This window comes from Otolemur garnettii, unplaced genomic scaffold (assembly GCF_000181295.1).
Source record: "Otolemur garnettii isolate 467f Iridium unplaced genomic scaffold, OtoGar3 scaffold00010, whole genome shotgun sequence".
Classification (NCBI taxonomy): domain Eukaryota; kingdom Metazoa; phylum Chordata; class Mammalia; order Primates; family Galagidae; genus Otolemur; species Otolemur garnettii.
Window position 1 is genome coordinate 31,346,916 of NW_003852405.1, and position 23,112 is coordinate 31,370,027.

The 23,112-nt window shown below is 37.9% G+C and overlaps 1 protein-coding gene across 1 annotated transcript in view; it reads right to left on the reverse strand.

Annotated features, from left to right (window-relative positions):
* Positions 1-23,112, reverse strand: part of LOC100961597 (serine/threonine-protein kinase TNNI3K) — a 241,852-nt gene that overhangs the window by 147,244 nt on the left and 71,496 nt on the right. Inside the window, exons 6-11 of the mRNA XM_012801634.2 lie at positions 20,322-20,420; positions 15,994-16,132; positions 10,235-10,379; positions 10,046-10,150; positions 6,116-6,210; positions 5,385-5,534 (exon numbers count right to left, since the gene is read on the reverse strand). Coding sequence (XP_012657088.1) covers positions 5,385-5,534; positions 6,116-6,210; positions 10,046-10,150; positions 10,235-10,379; positions 15,994-16,132; positions 20,322-20,420 — 733 coding nt within the window. The remainder of the gene's footprint in view (positions 1-5,384; positions 5,535-6,115; positions 6,211-10,045; positions 10,151-10,234; positions 10,380-15,993; positions 16,133-20,321; positions 20,421-23,112) is intronic.

The following is a 23,112-nucleotide window of genomic DNA, read 5'->3' on the forward strand; positions in this document are numbered from 1 at the left end:
GTATGGGGCCAGCACCCTACTCACTGAGCCACAGACACTGCCCTCCACCAGCATTTTTATTGAGAATCTGTTATGTGCCAAGCATGGGTATCTTATCTTATCCCTCATGAGAATTCTATAAAGAGGTTATTAATTTATTTATTTTAAATTTAAGGATAACATCTTAGAGAGATTAAACAACTTGCCCAAGTTCATTAAGTAATAAGATTGGAATTTCAGCATAGATCTGATTTTACAGTGAGTTTGTAAAAGCTTACACTCTGCAGTAAGATAGGCCTCCCTGTGGTACCAGCTCTCTAAATAGCTGTGTAGGTCAGGCAAATATGACTTAATAGTTTTAAGTCTCAAACTCTTTATTTGTAATACAAAGACAATACCAACATAAAGGGTTATTTTAATAATTAAATTATACATGTATATGCATATAGGATAGGAGAATGTAAACTTTCTTCTATCCATTATAAGAAAGTGGATTCTTGGATAGTTACCATATTTCAAAAATATTTTTCTGAATAATCTCCATAAACAAGAAAAAGTTCTTCCCAATCTAAAGAGTTATTTGATTTATTTTTAAAAGAAAGCAACTAAACATGTACAAATGTGACCAATATACAGAGAAAAAAAATCACATATGGATTTTGAAATGTCATTTGAATCTTTTGTTTCAGCCTTCTTCCTCAATCCCACCCAGAGTCCCCTACACAGTTTAGTCAAGTGAATAAATAAACTCAAAATAGGTAAGAATTCAATATCAAAGAAGCCTGAGAACTTCTAATCCATTGGTGAAAATGTATCAAATAATTTAACGAATCTACCTCTTCTTCCTTCTGCTTCTCAGCCACTCTCATCTCTCAGTCACTTTTTATTGGCTAAAAACTGTAGAAACTCACAAATGTAAGACTTCATTACTTTTAGAAAATACACTATAGTACATTTACTATAAATAATTCACACCGTACTACACTTGTCAGAAGGAATGAACAAAGTATATATCATGGTCCAGGGGCCTTGATTTTTATTGTTTTTGCTCACTTACTCACTAATTCTCCAACTCCACTTCCCTGTCACTGTGAATTAGGCTGTTTCTGCTGTATACAAATATTGTATTCTGGGTAATTAGATGTTGGGATGGGAGCCTCTGTAAATTACTTTAACTGGCATCGGTACTGAAGCAAACAAGAAGTTTTTAGTCCTGTTTCTAGTTTTGGTTATTTTCTGACCCTAAACAGCATGACACAAAGGGGTGCTTTTCTTTGCCAAAGGCGGCCTTTTCAAACCTGACTGCCAGACACACTATTGAGCTATGTGTTCAATCCTAATTGGCTGAGATCTTTTCAATCCAGCAGTTTCATCTTTAATGCAATGGATGTAAGATTACGTGCAGGTCTTTTCAATGGGTTTTCTGGACTGGTGATTAGGGCTGAGGATTTGAGCATAAGCAGGCTGCTGGCTATTTCTCTGGCCAATTTAAATTGATTCATACAAGTCCTTTGTACCACAGGGAAAGGGCAGAACGAATTCAAGTGAGAGAGACAGCTATTCTACCTTTCAGAAGGAGTCCTACAAAAGAAGAGGAGGGTGAGACTTGGGGAGGAGAAGCAGTCTAAACACTAAAATGGGAGCTCTAAGCAGTCTGGCAGAGAAATATTGAAACGTAACCTGTAGGCTTCTGTATAGAATCACACACACCAGGAAAACTATTTCCAAGATTGATTTTGATACCTTTAGGTGAAAAGGGCTATGCAAATAGCAAGAATTCTTCATATCTGATCCCCCTGGGAACCACGGTGAGTACTCTTTCTAAAAGTATTCCAAGAAAGAGTAGATAACTCTTCCAGAACTCCAAAGCACCCCTCAAGGGGCTGTAACGCAATAGCAGAAAGGTCAGGTAAAATTTAGTTTGAGTCGGGTGAAAAAATTGGCTTAGAACCATTGAGAAACAAGAGGCATTGAAAAACGCTGCACAGTTTTGTATTAAGAGGCAGGAATAGGCCGAGCTACTCAAATTGGGCACATGTACTCCTGTTCAAATAGGCAGGGCCTGCTTGGGAAATTCATGATAGCATAAAGCACATGATAAATCCCGAGGGGGCCATTCTTACGTTATCTCTTCCATAAAAAAAGAACTCAGCGTGGGGTTTAGTGCTTCCTCAACTTCTCAACATTGCTCAGGAAAACCCTTAGCATGGCGTGTGGTGCTAACACCCTTAGGAGTCACGTGGCGACTGTTTCAGGGAGAAAGGGAAGCCCTTCTTTATCACAAGGCCACTTTGATATTCTTTGAACACATGAAAACAACACAACATTTCTCTAGTGAGAGAAAATAGCAACAATTTCATTCTGTTGTTTGACTTGCTTTGCCCCAGAACATATGCAAAACATCCATCTGTCTCCTGACTACTAAGATTCAATTTGTTAAAATTCATAGTAATAATGGAAGGCAGCACTGATGCCTGGCACGTTAGTTTGAACAAATAAGGGTGACAAAGATGGCATATGTTGCAGAGGCCAGTGGGCAAGTCCTCTAAACAGAAAGATCTTTGTTGTCATTTGGTAGAAAATCTTAGAAGCTTACGTGTTAATGCACTGTTTCATAAAAGTGTGGAATTCCACAAAAAAATAAAAGTAAAGCCAGTTTTCAACTATCACCCTCAATCAACTAAAATAAACAGAGCCCACCCCCATGAAGAGATAGCTGTAGCAGCAATTCTGAGTTGCCTTCTGGAAGACTAATGCTTTGTACACAGTCACACCATGACACTTACATTCTTAAGAGAACACTGTCTGAAAAGCATTTGAATAAATGAAATGTATTAAATAGGTAGAATTTAGTAGAGCCTCCCAAGACTTCAGAATATTTAATATTCCCCAACAGATACTCAAAAATAGAGCCACCTAGAATTTTTAAAATACAAAATAGGGGGCCTTTTCACCAAACAGAAATGTAATTATACGTTTATTTAAAAACATGCACTTGTAGGGCTGCACCTGTGGCTCAGGGAATAGGACGCTGACCCCATATACTGAGGGTGGTAGGTTCAAATCTGGCTCCGGCCAAACTGCAAGAAAAAAATAGCCGGGCATTGTGGTGGGCACCAATCATTCCGGCTACTCTGGAGGCTGACACAAGAGAATTGCCTAAACCCAAGAGCTGGAGGTTGCACTGAGCTGTGATAGCATGGCGCTCTACCAAGGGTGAACAAAGTGAGACTCTGTAAAAAAAAGAAAAAACAAACATGTACTTAAATATTTGTGTCATGATTGTTCATGACACAATATTTTTTTTTTGAAACAGAATTTCACTCTGCTCTGTTGCCTTGGGTAGAGTGCCATGGTGTCATAGCTCACAGAAACCTCAAACTCTTGGGCTCAAATAATCCTCTTGCCTCAGCCTCCAGAGTAACTGGGACTACAGGCCTGTGTCATCCTACCCGACTATTTTTTCTATTTTTAGTAGAGACAGGATCTCCCTCTTGCTCAAGCTGGTCTTGAACTCCTGAGCTCAAGTGATCTACTCACTGTAGCCTCCCAGAGTGCTGTGAGAGTGGCTCTCACAAGTGTGAGCCACCATGCCTGGCCATGGCACAATATTCTTAATAGCTCCAAACTGAAAATTATACAAATGCCCATGAACAAGAGAATGAATGAGTAAATTGTGATATCGTCACATAACATTATATAACACAGCAATAAGAGTAAGTGGTATACAACTGCTATGGTGATAAGGATGAATCTCATAAGCTGTTGGCCAAGGACAGCCGGACACAAAGAAATCAGACACACCACATCATTCCACCGATAAAAGTGCAGAAAGACGAAAAACTAACCATGCTACAAGAAGGCAATGGTGCCCTCCTTGGGGAAGTCACTGGAAGAGAGTGGAAATGGGGTTTCTAGGGTCCCAGTCATTTTCCTCATCTGGGTGTTGATGAGTTTGTGAAAATTCATATTATACATATCATACATATTATAATATATGTACCAAGGTATCGCTTCTTGACCTTTTGGCTAAGACCAAGTGTATTATGTGCAAATGTGCACGTATCTGTATTAAAACGATACTAAAATAAATAAAAAGTAAAAAACCTAGCAGGCCCACATCTCGCTCATGGTCTAATATTCCACGTCCACTCACTTGTCTTTTTTAAAGCAATTCCTTATCACTTTTCCACTAGCAGCCTTCAGACCTGGGTGCTCTTCCTTCTCCTTGTCTGTGTGCTTACTGTGCTTACAATAGCACTCTAATTCCTTCCGTCCAACTCCCTCCCCCTCACACTGATGGACTTTCATTTCCCCTTTAGGGAGAAAACTTCTTAAATCTACATGGTAGGGTAAGAAATCTTACAGCTTAGTAACTGCCTTTTTCAGGATGATCTTTTAAGATTCAAGCACTCAAAAAGATACATATTTCTTTGTATATTTTAAACATCTTAAAAATACAATGCAGTCATCAAAAATTAAACTAAAAAAATTTTTTTTAAGTTTGGCGTATTTTACAATATTCAGTTATAAATCCATAATTTTGATGATAATATATGCTGTTCTATATTGCCTAAAATGCCACTTACATGTTATTTAATTTGTGGCTGCCACTGTTCTAAGCAATTTGCACATATCATCTCACTTAATCTTCATAATCTTATGAAGGAGAAGTTGCTGTTATACTTATTATTTTGTTTTTGTTGTTTTGGGGTTTGTTTTTTTTTTCCTGCAGTTTTTGGCCGGGGCTGGGTTTGAACCTGCCACCTCCAGCATATTGGACTGGCGCCCTACTCCTTTCAGCCACAGGTGCCGCTCTGTTATACTTATTTTTCAGATGAGGACAGTGGATCTCAGCAAGTTTAGATAATTTCCATGAGTTCAGAGGACATGGCTGATTTAAACCTATGTGTTCTCTCTCTAGAGTCTAAGCTCTTACCACTTGGAGTTCAAGTACGTTTATCCTTAAGCATGAATCAATGGAATCCTCACATTCTCTAGCTTGGGTGTTGCCATCATGGTTAAATCTGACAAATGTGCCTTTTTTCTTCTTTGTTCTTATTCCCTTTTTGTAAAATTCAAAAGTGCATCAAAATGGCCCTATATAAGAGATAATGTCCACTCTGCTGTCATTACATAGCAAAATCTTGTTTGTCTAGTACTTAGAAATGTGACCATTCCTTTCTAAAGCACAAATACTGAGAATGTCTTCAGCTCATCTGCACCCCAAGAGTTGCCTTCTCTAATGATGGTCTACTGGGCTCTTTGAGCCAAGGCCCCAGAGACTCAGATAAAATCTACAGAAGAAAAGAGGGAGGACAAGTCACGACAGCAAAGAACTTATTGATGAACTGCCATCATCTATGCACAGCGTCACTATAGAGATGCAATGATTAAAAATATACCCTTTTCATATGCCCACATCAGACATGTCTGCTCGTCTTTTTCACCACTAGACCTGCTGGGATCACAAGCTACTAGATTCATATCAGCTCCATTATCCAGGAGGAACTGAACCAGGCGAATGTGACCATGGTAGCAAGCAGAGTGTAATCCTATAATGGAAAAGAATGGAAAGAATCAAAGCAGAATAAAGAAAAACTGTACCCCTATTTTCAAAATACAGTTATCACCACATACTAGCATTGTTTCCAAGATAGGAAGTGATGAATGATTTCCTTGGTGAAGAATTAGCTTTACTATTGAGCAAAAAAGATAATGCTTTAAACCAACAAAGTGTTTTATTCCCCTCAATTCTCTATACAAACTGGCTTTTGCTCAGTACATTTTCTAGTATTTCTACATCTACTGTAATTACCAAGAAAAAATGTTAGCATCTCTGTGCAAGTAAAAGAAGAACAACCTCAAGCAGGTCTTGACCACCAAACCAAGGGCAGGGTGCTGTCCCTGGTGTCGGCTTTAAGGGGGTTCAGTCTGTAGATAATTTAGCACAATAATTACACTGACCAAAAGTCAGTCTCTTTTCATTATCACCAGTCACATCAATTTTAAATGATCTCAGCTGGTAAAATACCTCTCTCCACTAGGGTTGACCACTCCCACTGGCCCTTATCCCTTGCCACAGCACTTGAGCATTGATAAAAAGCTAGAACCAGTAATGTTGTCACCATCTTACCTGTGTGTCCATCTCTTCCTTGGTGGTTGATGTTTATGACATTTTGATCAAGAAGAAATTTAACTAGGTCAATGTTCTTGCCATAGGTACAAGCACTGCAAAAATACAAAATAAGGAGAGTGTAAGGCCCTTGCTATAGTCTAAATTGTGGCCCACCCCTAAAATTTGTATGTTAAATCCCTGATCTCCTTAACTTCACAGTGTGACTGTATTTAGGGTAGTCTTTAAAGAGTGAAAATGGCATCATTTGGGTGGGTGGGTTCAATTTGATATGATTGATGTGCTTCAAAGTAGAAGGGATTAGACCTATGATACAGACAGAGGGACATGTGAAAACACAACAAAGTGACCATCTTGGAGGGAAGGGGAGAAGCCTCAGAATAAGCCAAACCTGCTGACACCTTGATCTTGGATTTTACCCTCCAGAACTGTTAAATGACACGTTTGTGTTGGGTAAGTCTCCCCATCTGTGGTGCTTTGCTTATGGCAGCCCTAGCGATGAACACAGCGCTGAACTAGTTGCTCATGTGTGTGTAAGAAGGAAGGAGGGAGAGAGAAGGGGATAAAATGCAAGCAACCACTGTACATCAAGGGCCATCAAAATGTGTCCATATAGGGATAAAATCCTTCCCTATATGTGAAGGTCCACACTGGGCCTTCAAGAAAGGAGGTATAAAATCTCTAGTGTTTTATTGTCAAGTATTTCTTGATTTTAGTTCTTTATCATAAAAGAGGAAAGACACTGTATTGTAAGAGTTCCATGCTTATTTAGCTGTGAGATCTGGGAGTGACTCTGCAGGAAACTTGAGTAAGAATCCAGAAGGCTCCTGAGATTTTAGTCAAGTTCAGAGTGCAGTCTGAAATTATTCCCTGGAAAAATCATCTACTGTCTCTCCAGAGACTTCCTTGACCAGAAATGATGTCTCAACCCTGTCATTTTACTGAGGGAGCTTTGGTTGTAGACTCAAAATCCAGAGCTCTGTCACACACTAGCCAGAGGCCTCGGGGCAAGTCCTCTGACCTCTTTAGAATTTATTTTTACTATTTACAAAATATTGACAGGGGATATCTTCCTTTTTAGCAAATTACTGCTGAAATTTCCCCTGAATCAATGCTCTGGAATCCCATGACCAGCTGCACAGGAGTGACCATTGTGAGCTCTTCTCAGTTCTGAGAAAGTTGTTGTAGAAAATTGACATGTTCCAGGAACCAAAGAAAGTAAGATTTTTTACAGATGAATTTTACAACTAGATTTACTGAGGTACTTAACTGAAATTCTGATTTCTACTGTTTACTAGGAAAGCTAAGTTACACAGAGAAAAACATTTTGTATAAGGTAAGTGACACCCAGCAATGACGACTAGGTTTAATTTTTTGGCTAGTAATTCCCATCAATATTTTCCACCTGTAGCTTCACAGTAAATACCTCTACTTTGCCACCACTTGTGCCCCAGCAACACTCTACTTCCCAGCCCCAGAGAGCTATGGGGTATGCAACAGGCAACTGGAAGGAGCTGGCTTCATGCAAAGGCCCATCCAAACTAGGAGCTGGCTTCATCCTTTAGCCCCATGGCTAAGGGAAGGGCTCAGGGACTTAGTTCTAGAGATCCAGATCATTTTTCTTTAATCAAATACCATTTATCCTTCCAGCTGAACTGCTACACCCTCTATGAACCATTCTTATGAGCCAAAGGAAGAAGTCATTGCTGTCTCTTCTGATTCTTTGCCATTTCAATTCCTTACTACATTGCATCTTGACAATGGATACACTTCTGTTTACCCCTTAAAGGGTAACAGAGACGGGTTATAAGGATGGAGCTCTTTAAGGAGGAAAAGGATCTTGTCATCTTAATGTTCCTCCCAGTACCAACAAAAGGCAGGCTTTTAATAACTCTTTAATAATTGGGTGATTAAAAAACTACAACCTCAGTGTAATATATCACCATTTGCATTGTAGGTAGGGCCCATAAAAGTACATATTTAATATTCCATTGTCTGAATTAATCCATTGTTCATTTTAAAAGCAACTATTATAGAAAATAATGAATTTAAAATATATGCATAATATATGTGTACCCCTGTGTATGCATTTACATATCTACATGCATGTGTGTAATATGTGTGTACAAACACATACACATACTTGTATGTGTCTATGTACACACGAAAACAATAACAGAAGTGCATTGAGTACTTACTATGTGCAAAGTGGTAAGTGTGATTTACACATGCAGAAATTTTTATTCAGATGAATTCCTCATGTAGAGGGAGTTTCTTTTATATGTAAGTTCTTAAAATGGATAAATAAAAATATCAATCTGTTATTCCTAGTGGCCACAGGCTTGCATAAAATAAAACAATTCAGTTTATACTGTGAACTCTTCACAACACTTCTCATCTAGACATTCTTCTGGAGGTGACAGTCACCTTCTGATTGCAGATGGTTCCGACTTTATTGCACAAAGTAGCAAAATGATTTGAAAACTAGCCTGAGGGATCAGCAACAGGCATGACCTAGCAAAGAAAGAGCATGCCAGCAACCAGTACGTGTCATTTCTGCCAACTGGCCCTCCAGGGACAGACTGCGCATGGGCTGAAGGTTTGATCTGGAGAGTTCTTGTATTTGTTCTGGTGCTGAGTGTGTGGAAAACAGACAAAATATTTTGGGAGCAGAATATGAAAATATATGAAAAGCACAGGATTTGGGATTAGTCAGGAATTTACTCCATTATTTTCTGCCGTAAGAAACTTTGGCAAGTTCCTTGGCTACCCTGAACCTCCACTTTCTCATCTGTAAAAAGAGATAATAAATCCAGCTTCATAAAAATGGTTCTAAGGATTAAATGAGATAATGACTGCCAATCAATGCATAGAGTCACCATTTCATAAAAGGTGTTTTTTTTCTTCACCTCCCTTTTGGTTGCCCTTCGTGGTTGATAAGAAAAATCTGGAAATCAAGGTGAAATCTGACACATTTGTGCCTAATGCAGAAGTATAAGCTTAATTTCAGTTCAGTATGAAGAAGAGTCTCCTCATTTCTCTTACTCGGGCAATATAAACACCATGTAAACAACAAGTTAGTCTCAAATACACTTTGTAGAGGTTTCAAATAGCTAAGAAACGGAATGCATGGCTGAATGATCCTGTATTCAAGATTTACTAAATTTAACTAATATGCTTTCATATCCACAAGAAAGTAGTAACCCATTAAAAATGAGGATTTTAAATTTTATAAAATATTCCCTTTGCTTTTGGACATTTAAAAAAAAACTATGGCTTTCAATTATTAGCTAGCTTTTTCTTTTCTTTTTCTTTTCTTTAATTGCAACATTTCCAATCCCAGATGCTCCTTCAACGTGTTTTCCTGGAGCTCACTGTAAAAGGCCCTCCTGGATTCGTAGAAAAGACCTAAAGCCATCCTACATACGGTACCTGAGTGGCCACCCTGACTAGGCTTTTACAGGCTGACAGATGGCTATCTTAGATAGGTAGACACATTTGCACATAAGGTTTAAGTGGTAAGGAAAAAAGTGTCACATTTGCTGCTGATGAATTCTAGTAATGAGATTCTTGTTGGAGGAGGATTATGGGCACAGCCCTTGTTGGCAGCTTTCCACAGAGTGAGGAGGAATAGAAGCAGTGTGCTTACAGATGTTGAGCTGCCTGTTGCCGTGGCAACATCAGTCCTGTCTTTGTGGCTGCTGCCAGGGACGCAGCATCTGGCTCCGGCCCCATCTGCTGTGCTGCCTGCAGCACCTGCCTCCGCCTTTTCTTCTGTGCATCTAGTCAGGCTCCTGTCCTTTGCTCTACGTCTGCTATCGAGCTCTGATGGCAACATCTGCCACTATTTGTTCTGCTTTCTGTACACAACTTCAGGTGCCATAAGGTGTCAGCTATGTTAGTGGCTATTGCACTTAAATATTCTTTTACCTGTGAAAAGCTGTTTCACTGAAGATGTTTTCCTTAGTCAGACTTTCTGTTCCTGAAATTTGGATTATTTCCTTGGCAACTTCAAATTTGCCACTGTAGCATGCCCTAGATTTGAAGAAAATGTTTGTTAATAGTAAGAGGGTAAATGTAGTGTATCTGAAGATCTACGGAACGCTACATCATACTCACAGGTGCAAAGGGGTGTCTCCATAGATGTTAACTACATGGGGATGAACTTCCAGGTCACTTTGGAGCAAGTATTTCACAATATCATGGTGTCCAAATCGAGAACAGAAATGGAGTGGGACATGGTCTTCATTATCCTGCGCATTCACTGTCAACAGCAAGAGGAAAAAAAAAAAGACACGTTCTCTGGAACCTTTTGTTTCTCATCTTTCATTTGTGAAGCACCACGGACATTTTTAAGTGCCTGAGAGACTCCTGGAGATCGCCCATTAATTATAATAATAAAGGAAATTAGGTGCAACCAATTAAAAAAATTATAGTTCTATTCCATTCTCTGTTCGCTTTGTTTCTAGCTCCTCTAAATTATATGGAACCCAGCTAATCAAATCTACCTCGCACAATGGAATAGTTCAGGAAACTAATAAGCATCCAAAAGATTATTATACAAGTATCGCCTTTCAAATTGACTTTTTTTTTCCCTCTGAAAGATGTTCATAATCACAGATCCTGGTCAGAGCACCATTCCTAGAGATTTTGGTTCAGTCTCTTGTTGGGACCCTGAAATCACTAACTTTACAACACTGTTTCGGAGGTTCTGATGTGTGCCCTTAGCTGAGCACTGCTGTACTACAGTACGCAAAGCATGCTGTAATGAAGAGGAAAAGCCCTTCAGCGTTAGGACGGTCTCATTAATTGTATTACAGGTTACTTAAAATCCAATTCTTCACTCAGTAGTAGACATTTGTTCTTCTCTTTAGACTATCCAGCCTTATGACCTCTTCTGGGTAATTCCCTATACTGCAAGTACTGATGAGAACCCAAGACCATATTTTCTCACAGAAACTGAAAATGGACTTCCCATGATCTCTTTGCAGTCAGGGCACAGAATTAGCAAATGTGACCATAAGTCTTGTTAGGCTTGTTCTTCTGGGATAATTCGCAAGGTGACATGTTCACTTTCAACAGTTCCTTAGTTTGGACACCAATCTATAGACTCCTCTTTCCACATACCACATTAGGCTTTGACTTAAGAACTGGTAACACAAAAGTAGGGCTTACTCTATCGTGGCAACATGGCAAGGTGGCAGCCGCTCTGCCCAGTTTCCAGTGGTAGCAATTCCAGCCACAGACTCGGTGCTGCGGGCACCAGAAGCATAGTGTGATGTGTTCCCAGCAGGGGGCAGCACGTCTTCGGGGACCACATCCCGGCCACCCACGGGATGTTGTTCCTCATGGTGAGTGTTCTAAACCTGGCTTTCTAAACCTGTCCCAGGGAAGATTCTGTGTGCTAATTGATACCCTCTGATATATTTCATTTATTCTTACATTAGCAAGAGTTAGTTTCCAATTCTTGAAAGTAAGATGACTTGACTGATATGTTCTCATTTATGAAAGGATCACTTTGCACGAGACACTAAGCTAATGTTGGAGGTCCTGATGTCTTGTCATTGACAGTGGATATAATAACACCACTGTCCCAAGGATGTTGCAAGGATTAAAGGAGATAGAATCGCAAAGCAATTTCCAGTGGTAGCACAAGACCAATCACATATTAGACATTTTTTAGAGTTACTCTACCTTTTTACTAATTTCCCTCTTATACATTTCCTAAGTCCTAAGACCAATAATCTATAAATGCATAGATTCCATACCCTCAAATTTCTTACCGTCTGGTTAATAGTCACTAATTATAAACCTAAAGTAATAACAACTGAAAACCAAACTGCTTAATTTTGAATCTGACTTTAACTCAATTTTTAAACTAAAATAATTGCATGAAGTGCTCTGAAGCCATTTGCTCTATGTATTTGATTACTTTGCCATTCTGTACAGGGTACTTTATTCGAAACGGAAAATAGTAGACACTAATAAACCCCAGTCACTCTCAACTCACATACAGTCACTCTCACTCTCACTCTCACAGTCACTCTCACTCTCACTGAAGGAAAGGAACAGTTGTTTGTTTGTTTGTTTTAAATGATGAAGAATAGGAAAAATTCACTACTGTTGTTATAATCATCATTTAGCAACCAGGGAATGCTGATTTCAGTCCTGTAGTCACGCTATTTGTAGACACCCATTCTCGTTTTTCTGTTCTTCATGATTTTAAGCCAAGGAAAAATCTTTAACAAAGTCATTAAGTTTCTTGTCTCAAGGCTATTAATGAAAAATGAAAAATAAATTTTTGAATCTTTTATATTAATCAGCAGCTTAGAAAGGCATCCTCCATTCAGAAGAATGTGCCTGGTCCTTTTGATTATCTGCCTTTTTGTAAACCTTTTCCTTTGTTCCTATTCTTTTCTAAACCAGGAAAAGTCAATGCCGCACGTCAATGCTGGAGAATTGTTGGGAGTCAGGGAGATCAATAAAGTCACAGAGGAGTTCTTGAGGTTCAGGAGGTAAATCGTAAGGCAGCATGTGGAGCAACAGTCATTAATTAATAACTTGCCTGTGGTCATCTAGGGCCCCACCCAACACTATTCTTCTCCAACTGAATCAATGAACTTCAGGGTAGGTTATCTCTCCTGGATGAATTACCTGCAGTGGCCTAGGCATCATCCCCACCAAAAAAGATACAAATAGTAATGGAAGGGACAAGCCAGCAGACGTCTGGGATCAGAAGAAGAGCTTATGTGTATATCCCTGTTTCTATTTCAGTCTTTGGGAACTACATAGTTTTGTTTTGGACCAATTTGCAAAGATAAAATAATGTATATTATTATATCTTATTTTAGGAAAATTTAAGGCATGAACAATATTCTATTGGCTCTGACTTAACGTCTTACGGAGAGACTTATGAAAGAGAATTTCAAACAAAGAGATACATGTAAATTATTACAAAAATATTTAGCGCCTTGTCATCTACTTTGAAGAGAGTAAGTGTTCAGTAATGTCTTTGAAAGAAAGATCGGACGAATGGGTGAGCGGGAAGATGCTGCTGTTTCTGTATTTCTGTTACTGAACTTAACTATAAAGTAAAAATTTCCAGACTAACCGAGTAATGTCAGAAGATCCCAGGGATCTTTAAAATAATTCCCAAACATGTCTTCAATAAACTTTCAATGACAAATCTGTGCAGTAGCTCCAACAGGATGTATTTTAACACTTAAAACACGGCCTGTGACTTGGCATGCCGTAGGAAATTTTTGTGGCTTTCTATAATGTCCACGTCCATGTTAAAAAATAGTGTTATCTAAAAGAACTATAGCATTAAAGAAACAAGTGACAAAAATTAATAAATTCTGAATTTAAACTTTCCATTTTTAACACTATCAAAATTATATATTTTGAGGACTGGATTGCTATTTTTTCTCATGTGGTTCAGCAATATTTTAACCTTTTGAATCTCGTTCAATACATTTCTCCCTTTTCATTGACCTAAGACAGAACAAAGAAGAGACCAGAGACTTAAAACATACCTGACCAAATAGGTCAGCCTCCCAAACACGCTAAAGTGGAAAGACTGCCTTCAGAATTACATTTCGGGTAATTCCGTCACCTAAATTTATTTTCATTTGTGACATTCTGTTACCATGGAAACATACTGTAAATTGTACTCCTTTGGGGCTCATTCATTTAATCTTCCCCTCTGTCCATTTACCACAGGCAGGGTCTACATCTAAAATAAATCATCTCCAGCCTTAGCCACATTTAGAAATAAGTGAACTAACTGCTAATAAGGCCTTTGCAGCATCCGTCAGCAAAGCAGATCTTCTGGTTTATATTTTGCAAATGGTTGAAGTGCAAATGGGACTTAAATATCAAGCATGCACTAGAAGGAAATAAAAATACTTAAAAATATGACTCATGCTGTCTCTTGATTTTTTAAAAATGATTGAGTAGGAGGCATGAAGAACTCGTGAGTCAGAGAGAAAATATTAGAAATTATATCATCTGATGCTGGTAAGGAAGGGGGATACAGGAGTAGGACACATTTCAATGCATTTTGCAGAAGAATCCTTTGATCCTAGAGACATGCTGATCATTAATGATGCTCATTTTGACACTACAGAGCTTTGGAGTTGTGCACAGGAATAAAAAGCCAAGGTTGGCATCAATAATAAAAAGAAAAAGTGATGTGGTTCCTGACCCCTTGGAAAAGTGAGGCAGTTTCAGAAACACAATTATGTGTTTGGTGGTTCACACGAGTGCACCTCTACCTATTTTAAACTAACAGAATGAAAGAGACTGCTTAAATAAAGTGCAAGGAGCCGCGCTTCCTACACCCTGATAGCCCGGGTTGTTTATAATAATGCCAGAAAGTAGACGTGTGAGTCATTGCACATTGGGTTATAGGAAACGATACAAACTGTGTTTCTGAGATTTTACAAAGTAAAGCAGCCCCTCTTTCTAACTTGGAAACTGGAAATTGCCCTAGCCTCTTGCCACAGCTGTCTCTAGGATCCTTTATATTCTCCTTATGGGCAGTTGAAAACATTGATTAGCTTTATTAACTAAATATCAGTGTGAATTTTGGACCAAGGAACTGGTAGTTCCAGAGATTTGACAACCATGTCCTTTTGGAAATGTGTATTGTTTCTGCTACAAAGGCCAGCAACTCTTACAGCTTGGCTTTTAATTAGGTCTCTTGGGGGTCAACAGAAGAATGTTGGATATGCCTGAGAGAATTTAATGGCAAGTTGTAACTCTGAGTGAATTTGTGTCAAAAAATAAAGTTTTTGAAGAAAAGTGGAAGAATGAAATTTTTCTATACTCTATTTTTAATCAAACTTTCTAAAATTCATTTTGGAATTTAAAAATGTATGGGAAATTATATTCTATTATGGATTATAAAGTCCTTCCATGTATCTTAAAGCTTTTTTTTCTAAATTGATGACACTCTTATTTCTATTTTAAAATATAGTAATACATCATCAAAGGTTTGGGATGCTATGGGGAGCAACTGAAATTCTCATATATTGCTATCATATTACTTTGGAAAACTGGAAAGTCCCTAAAAAATTAAATATGCATATTGTCCTTTGATCTAGCAATTTCACTCATATATACACACTCAAGAGAAATGTCCACAAAAAACTTGAGTGAGAATTCTGCTGGCAATTGTATTTATTAAGAGAGCAACACTGAAAATATTAAAGTGTCCATTAGGGGGAGAATGGACATACAAATTTCAGTATATCCATGAAATCGTCAACAGTATTATATAAGAACGAACTATGATTCTTAGAACAACATTTATAAATGCTAAAATCATCTTGTCAGGAAAAGATGCCAGTCACAAAATTTTGTGAACTTCAAAAACAAACAAAACCAATCTATGCCAGAATATTGATTCTCTTGGATAGCAAAGGCTATGGACTGAAATAGGGCTGAAAGGAGCATTCCAGACTGATGAAATATTACAAATTCTGATTTGGATGGTTTTTACGTGGAACATACGTATAAAAATATTTGTCAATCTGTACACTTAAGATTTAAGAATTTGCTGATTGGTAATTATATCTCAATTTAAAGATAAATATTAATGAATAACAACATCTAGAACTACTTCTTTAAGAAAATTTCTTATGCTCACTAAAGCGCCAAATGTATTAAGAATTGAGCTAAAGTACATAAAGAAGGATTCACACACAGCTTAGATAAATATGTTAAAAATAATGAATTATAACTTGTGTACCAAATGAGTACCTCACCACAGAATTAATCAACTTCAAGATTATCCTTTAGTAAGTAAAGGAAGCATAAGTAAAGAGTATACATACAGCACATGATCCAAAGGTCTTTTCAATATGCAATCTTACCATCTGCTTTGTTGCCTTCTTCCATCAAGAGTTTTGCAATAGTTAGGAATCCTTTTGCGGATGCCAGGTGGAGGGGCCTATCTCCAACTTCACCACTTACATTTACATCAGCACCGAATTTCAAGAGGAGGCGGGTCACCTAATGAATCCATTCATTTGAAATTAGCATAAAAAGGCAAACAATAATGTGAAGCTTTCAGCAGTATAGAAGAACACTGATTTAAGTGGCCTGCTTTTAGATTATTTTCATCTGCAAATAACAGAACATCATAATTTCAATGGGTTTAACCAATAAGGAATTATTGATATGTAACCTAACAAGGAGTCTAAAACTGAAGAGATTTCAGGGTTCACGAATACAATAGACTAATAACATTCTCAGAACTCAAGTTCTCTCCATTATTCTGTTCTGTCATGCTCAGTAAGACATATTTCCTCATGGTAGCAAGACAGCAGCGGCTGTTCCAGGCATTTACAAACCAAACTCCACAGAGTAGAGTTAAGGACTACCTCTAACTTTTGGGAAAAGATACTATTTTTTCTTTTGTTTGTTTCTAAATGTAGGAACTCCTTCCGAAAATATCTCCAGAAATCACCCTCCCATATCTCTTTGGCCTGGACTAGGTCATTTGCAGCTTTCTAAAGCAGTCCTTGGGCAGGGAGAAAGAATTACTGTGAGTGGCTTCAACTACTCAAGGTCTAACACACAGGGGCTGGGGATGTGGAGACAATTTTCAAAGTACAACTTCTGGACCACAAGTCTTCAAGCAAGGAGAAACATATGGCATGAATGGCAGTATTGGAATGACAAGCTTTGCCTATGCAACCAATGTGCCTACTACTAACCTCATAATAAGTGATTAATTTTTTAATTTGAAGGGCTATACATGGTATACTGATTAAGAATTAAGAACCAGAGTAAGATAGGACTAGGTTTGATTCTAGAATCTGATTTCTATCAGCAGCATGACCTTGAGAAAATTATTAGTTAACTTATGTAAACTTAAGTTTCTTCATATTTTCAACGGGGAATCATATTATGTGACTTAACTCATGGTTTTTGTGAAGATCAAGTGAAATAATAATTTGATGAAATGCATAGCACAAAGGCTGTCATATATGTTTAGTTAATGTTATTTATGTTCTTTTTCATTTTTATTGGTGAGATGAAATAATAGTGTTCACCATTCCTGTTTCAGCATTATTGTGAAGACTAGATGAGATATGAGGGAGCTTTGAAAAAGTTAAAAAAAAAATTATCTCTACATGTTTTGGCTTTGAAAACCTACTTTTGCCTTTCCTTTCTTTTATATCAACTCTCTCATCAGTTTCATAATATAGGTCTTCATTGTACATAAATAATTCCCTCTAAAGTGACACATAATCTTCTCTGAACACTGAAACTTTTTCTGAAGTTTTCTATGTCCTGACGCAGCAATAATTTACCTGATTTTTTTATTTTCATGGCTGCTCCAAACATTGACCACCAGTGGTCATTTTGCTACTGGAGTTGGCAGTCCTTTTCTGAATGTGTAAGTGAATGGGAGATGGCCGCAGTAGCACTGGCATCTCCCCCAATTAGCTGAGCCTCTATATCCGAAAGGACAGAAGGGGATGAAGGAATGAAGCACTTAGATGTCTTCCTGGGATTATTTCTAGTAATTTATGGGATTCTTTGAGTTACTTACATATATACTGAGGAACTTTCCACATAATTTATCTAAACTTGATGATGCCTCCCCTGAGAACTTCAAAAGTCACCCCACTAATCTTAAAGGTATGTTAGGATGCCCCTGAGTTATTAAAATTGCAGTCAGGGGAGGACCCCCCTCATTTGTCCTGACCACGGAAGTCTCAACACAACAGTGAATCCAAGCTCCCAAATTATTTGTACTTCCTATGAGTGATCAAACAAATATGTCTTGGGTAGAAACCCTTCAAGAATATGTTAGATATTTTATATGAATTCCAGGCAAAATATCAGCCAGATGAGATATGGGGAAATTGATTTCCTATAGAGTACAGGAGACAAAAGCAAAAGGTTGGAATCAGGCTCTGCTTACTTGCTACATCACTGTGAACAAATTACTTAACCTTTTGATACTTCAGTTTCTGCATTGCTAAGGTGGTAATAATAAAAGCTCTACCTCGTAGAGTTATTGTAGGATTGAATAAGTCACTACATGTAAAGCATTAGCAAAGAGCCCCCCACACAATAACTGTTAGTAAAGTGGTGGCCCCACGGTGGAGCAGGTGTGTTTTATATCTTTGTTGGCTAATGGGCAGATCAGCACTAAATTCAGGAGAAACCAGAACAGCAGAAGTTTACTCTTGAGAACCTTGCACTCTAAGCAGATATTTCCACTTACACAGACTCCATAAATTCTGATTATGTGACTTTATAGTAGACAGATTTAAACTAGCTCTGAAATCGATTGTCTATTAAGCACTATTATTACATACCTAGGAAATATTGCTCTGGGTACAAAACATCTACTCTCCCACTTAAAAATAAGTAAATAAACAAATGGCAGGGAACATGGCACATTAGGCACATTCATATATCGAATATACCATTCTCCCTGTCAGCATATTTTAGCAAATGACAATAGCTTCCATAAATTACTTACGTGCTCCCTTCACACACAGAAAGTGAGCCCCTTATCATAAAAGGACCATCCACACTTTAGCATAATTTTATAAGACTGTGACTATATTTTCAGGAAAAGTAAACAAATTTAGTTCTTCATCCAACACACATAGAGGCTCTTTATGTTTCTGCTGGGTGATGGGGCTAATCGCCAAAGAGGATGACTCTACAAATAACATGCATTGTACATATCCTGTTTCTGCCTGAAGGCAGACAAGTATGGAATTTTCCCATCTCCTGTGCTTTGGGGCCTATGCTTTCAAAAGCATTTTCAGTGCCTAGCTCTCCAGGGCACTCCGGGCAGCACATCAATGAAATAAGCATTCTTTCCTACCTAGGGTCACGCTTCGCAGGTCTGAGAATGTCTGAGCGTATGTCAGCTAGCAGAGAAATAAAGGCACAGAGACTGGAACAGCAGAGGGGAACAAGTGAGTTTGACATGCAACTCGAGACCCTTAGGTGGTTCTGTGGCATGGCCTCCAGGCAGGTAAAAAAAGGTATAATTCTACTTCATAACTGGAATAACGCTGGAGAGATAACATGAGGAAGAGTAAACATGGGGGCATGCAAAGGATAGTTACGCTTAGGTTTCCAATTACATCTGTATTTCTATTCCATTTGATTCTTTTCAGTTCTTTATAATAGCCAAAGGGTAAGTGTTTTAAAGTAACACAGACAAATTTTTTTCTTTCAATATGTTATGTTTGAAAATCAAAGGACTTTGCGGGTTAGAATATGGTGCCTAGAATTCTGGCTTGTCCACTTAGACAAAGTGCAAAGACTTCATGATTTGTCTCGCTGATTAAAGAGGAATAAGATGAGGCATTTGGTTTAACAGAATAAATATGGGCTTTGGGATAAGATATTTCTGAATACATATTCCAGCTCTTCAATTTATTAGCTGCACGATATTACTGATCTTCATGTGTGCCTCATTGATAAGAGGGAGCAAATAACAGCTAATTTAGAGTTGGGCAAAATTCAGAAAACAAAATAAGGGTTTTAGCATAATGCTTGCCTATTGTATGAACTCACTCACATGGAAACTGATTAATTTTAAATAAAATTATATATCAAATGATAATACTTCAAAAAATTTCATTCTCTATGTACTTTTCCTTTATTACAGAATATTCAGCTTTATAAAAATGTTTCGGTTAAATAATTATATATTTTAAATGAATTATATAATGAAAACACATTCAGCATTTGTTTTTTATAGAAAGTTTATGAGTTGTTTTATTGTTACTGTCATTGGCGTGAACAGCGACCTTTGCTGAGCATTTGCTAAACAATATATCTCATCCTAACAGCAGCCCCGGCTGTAGGAACTGTCAATAGTTCCCCCCATTTTATAGATGAAGAAATGAAGATCAGAGGGATTGCATAGCCTACCCATGGCCACAAAGCTGGGAAGTGTTCACGGTTACACTGACTGGTTCCTCTGGCCACACACTCACCAGCGTATTCTGCTCTCTCCTTTGTGCACTAAGATAGTCAGTAAAAATGAAGAGCTTGACAGCTATAATACTTACATGGATCTACAAGCTCCCCAAGGAGGCAGCTGATGAGAATATGGCAAAAATAATTCCAAAGATATCTTAAATGTGCTTTCTCTGAAGGTAGGACAGTTCAACAAAAGCCTGGCATACTTAAGTGCCCCCCTACCCCGACCTACCTGTTCATGCCCGTAGAATGCTGCAATGTGCAGTGGAGTAAAGAAAACCGCGTCCTGAATGTTGACATTCGCTCCATGCTGCAGCAGCACATCAGCAGCCTGGGAGAAAAAGAGAAAGAGATCTTAGTTAGGGACTTCATTCAGGGGCCTCTGCCCATGAAAATTCAGTTTACGCCCCCCCCCCCATCATCAGGAGTTATCCTGAAGCACAAACTTCTTTCATCTCCTTTATCCAAAACACTCAATGTTTTGTTTTTGCATAGAACACTGGTTCTCAACCTTCCTAATTCTGCAATGTATTTTCATTGTTAAAAAGGGGTTGCGACCCACAGGTTGAGAACTGCTGGTCTAGAAAATAAAGACCAAAATTTCTTAGTAGGACATCCAGAGTCCTCTCAGTCTGATAGTCTCATTTTTATAATACATTTCCCATTTGTCTCTTTCGTAAACGAAACTGTATATTCAAATTGTATCAACTTTCTTGCTTTTTTGAAACTGTATTCATATATAGTACCATTTCTGTAGCCAGAAAGTCCCTTCTGTCCAATATACAGGTGTTTAAACTCCAGCTAAATCGTGCCAGCTCCTCCCAGATTTTCTTGATTTCCCTTCCTTCATTGCCATCTGCCTGGCTAAAATGAAATCTTCTCTCCCCTTAGATCTCATGTATACTCTCATTCATGTAATTTAGATCATTTTTCTATTTACACACATGCTTTGTCTTCCCTACAAAGGAGAAAACGCTTCAAGGAAAAAGTGGATGGTGAATTCATAATCTTACCCTATCAGGTTATCATGCAAATAGTAATCATTCACTAAACATTAGTTAAATAAATGAATGAATTACTGAGCAAGTGAAAACATGTCCATAAACACATAAACCGTTAGCCAATTGTCTTCATGGAAAACCATAGTCTTGGCAATCGTAGCAGAGAAAACAATGATTTTTCATTTACTCATTCTAGGTTCAGCAGCTATGGCCTGCAAATCTAAACAACAAAAGAAGGATGAACATGAATAAAACAGAAGTCTATTAATGTGAACATGGCACATGCACTTGGGAATACTCAATGATGAGTAATTCTAAGTGGTGGTTAGAAATTGAGTTTATATCTCCATAGTATCTTGACAAAAATTTATTATAAATTTTGTAGACAGGTAATAAGACAATGGAAAAGGACTTTGAGCTTCTAGGGAAAGCAAGTTGGGGGAGGGGATATATATATATATATATATATATGAAAAATTAAGGAAAGATAATGGCGAGGTTTAGCAAAGTTGGTTATGTAACTTCTTGGGAAGATAAAGATCATAATATTGAGTTGCCCTTGATGAATAATTTTCTCCACAAGTGAAATTAGGAGCCTTTTTCAGAGTTTCAGGTAGAGAAGTGTCATGGGATGTTTTTTAAAAGGATTGATCTAGCTGTTGTGTTGAGAATAGACTATGGGGGCATGGTTAGAAGAGGGGAGACATGCTTTTAGAATCTACTCCAGTAATCCAGGTGAGAGATGACAGTGACATGGACCAGCACACTAGGTGTGAACCAGGAGACAGTGCTCCAAATCTGGGTGTATTCCATACAGTGAACAGATGCTGCTGATGGATAAGACGTGGAATGAGAGAAGGAGACATCTCAAAGATTATCCCAAGCTTTTAGACTGAGCAAATGGAAGGGTGCTAATTTGGGGAAGGATCTACTCAAAGAGAGACAAAGGCAGAGCAGATTTGCGGAGAAGGATAGATTAGTAGTTTAGTTTGGACATGTAAATGTTAGGTTAGCATTAGTTTAAAGCCAGTGTCTAGTAATTCCAGAAAGTCCTCATTTTCCCTTTCTCATAGAGTATGTGCTTCTGGAAGTGATGCAGATTCTTCTGTAAAGAACCTGGTCTCCTACTCACTTAGAGATTTGGGCCTGTGAACCAGCTTAGAAGATCTGTAAATCAGCTCGGGGGCTGAGATGCTCTCTTATGACAACAATTCAAGTTTCAACTTAATTGGGTAAAGTTGAAATCATTTCCACTACGAGTTGAAGCAAGGCCAGGATGCTCACTCACATCACTCCTATTCCACACAGCAGTGGAAGTCCTAGCCAGAACAATCAGGCAGGAGAAAGAAGCAAAGGGCACCCAAATTGGACAAGAGAAAGTGAAACTACACCTGTTTGCTGACAATATGATCTTAAACCTAGAAAACCCTAGAATTGATAATTAATTCAGTAAAGTCCAGGTTAAAAAATTAACATAAGAAATTAGTAGCATTTTTATATGCTAATAACAACCAAACTGAGAATCAAATCAAGGACTTAATCTTATGTGTAATAGCTGCCCCTACCCCCCCTCAAAAAAAACTCTAAGAATATATTTAACAAAAGATTTAGAAGACCTCGACAAAGGAAACTACAAAACTATAGTGAAACAAATTATAGATGACACAAGCAAATGGAAAAGTATCCCACGTTTATGGAGTGGAAGAATCAATATTGTTGATTCTACAGATTCAACGCAATTTTTATCAGAATATAAATATAGTTTTTTATAAAATTAGAAAAAAGAACTCTAAAATTGATATAGAACCAAAAAAGAGAACAGAAAGCCAAGTAATTCTAAAAAAGGGGGAAAAAGATAGTGTCATTATGTTACCTGACTTCAAATTACACTATAAGGCAATAGTAATCCAAACAGCATGGTACTGTTGGTATAAAGGTAGACACATAGACCAGTGGAGCAGGATAGGAATCCAAAAATAAATCCAAATACCCACAACCAACTGACATTTTACAAAGTAGACA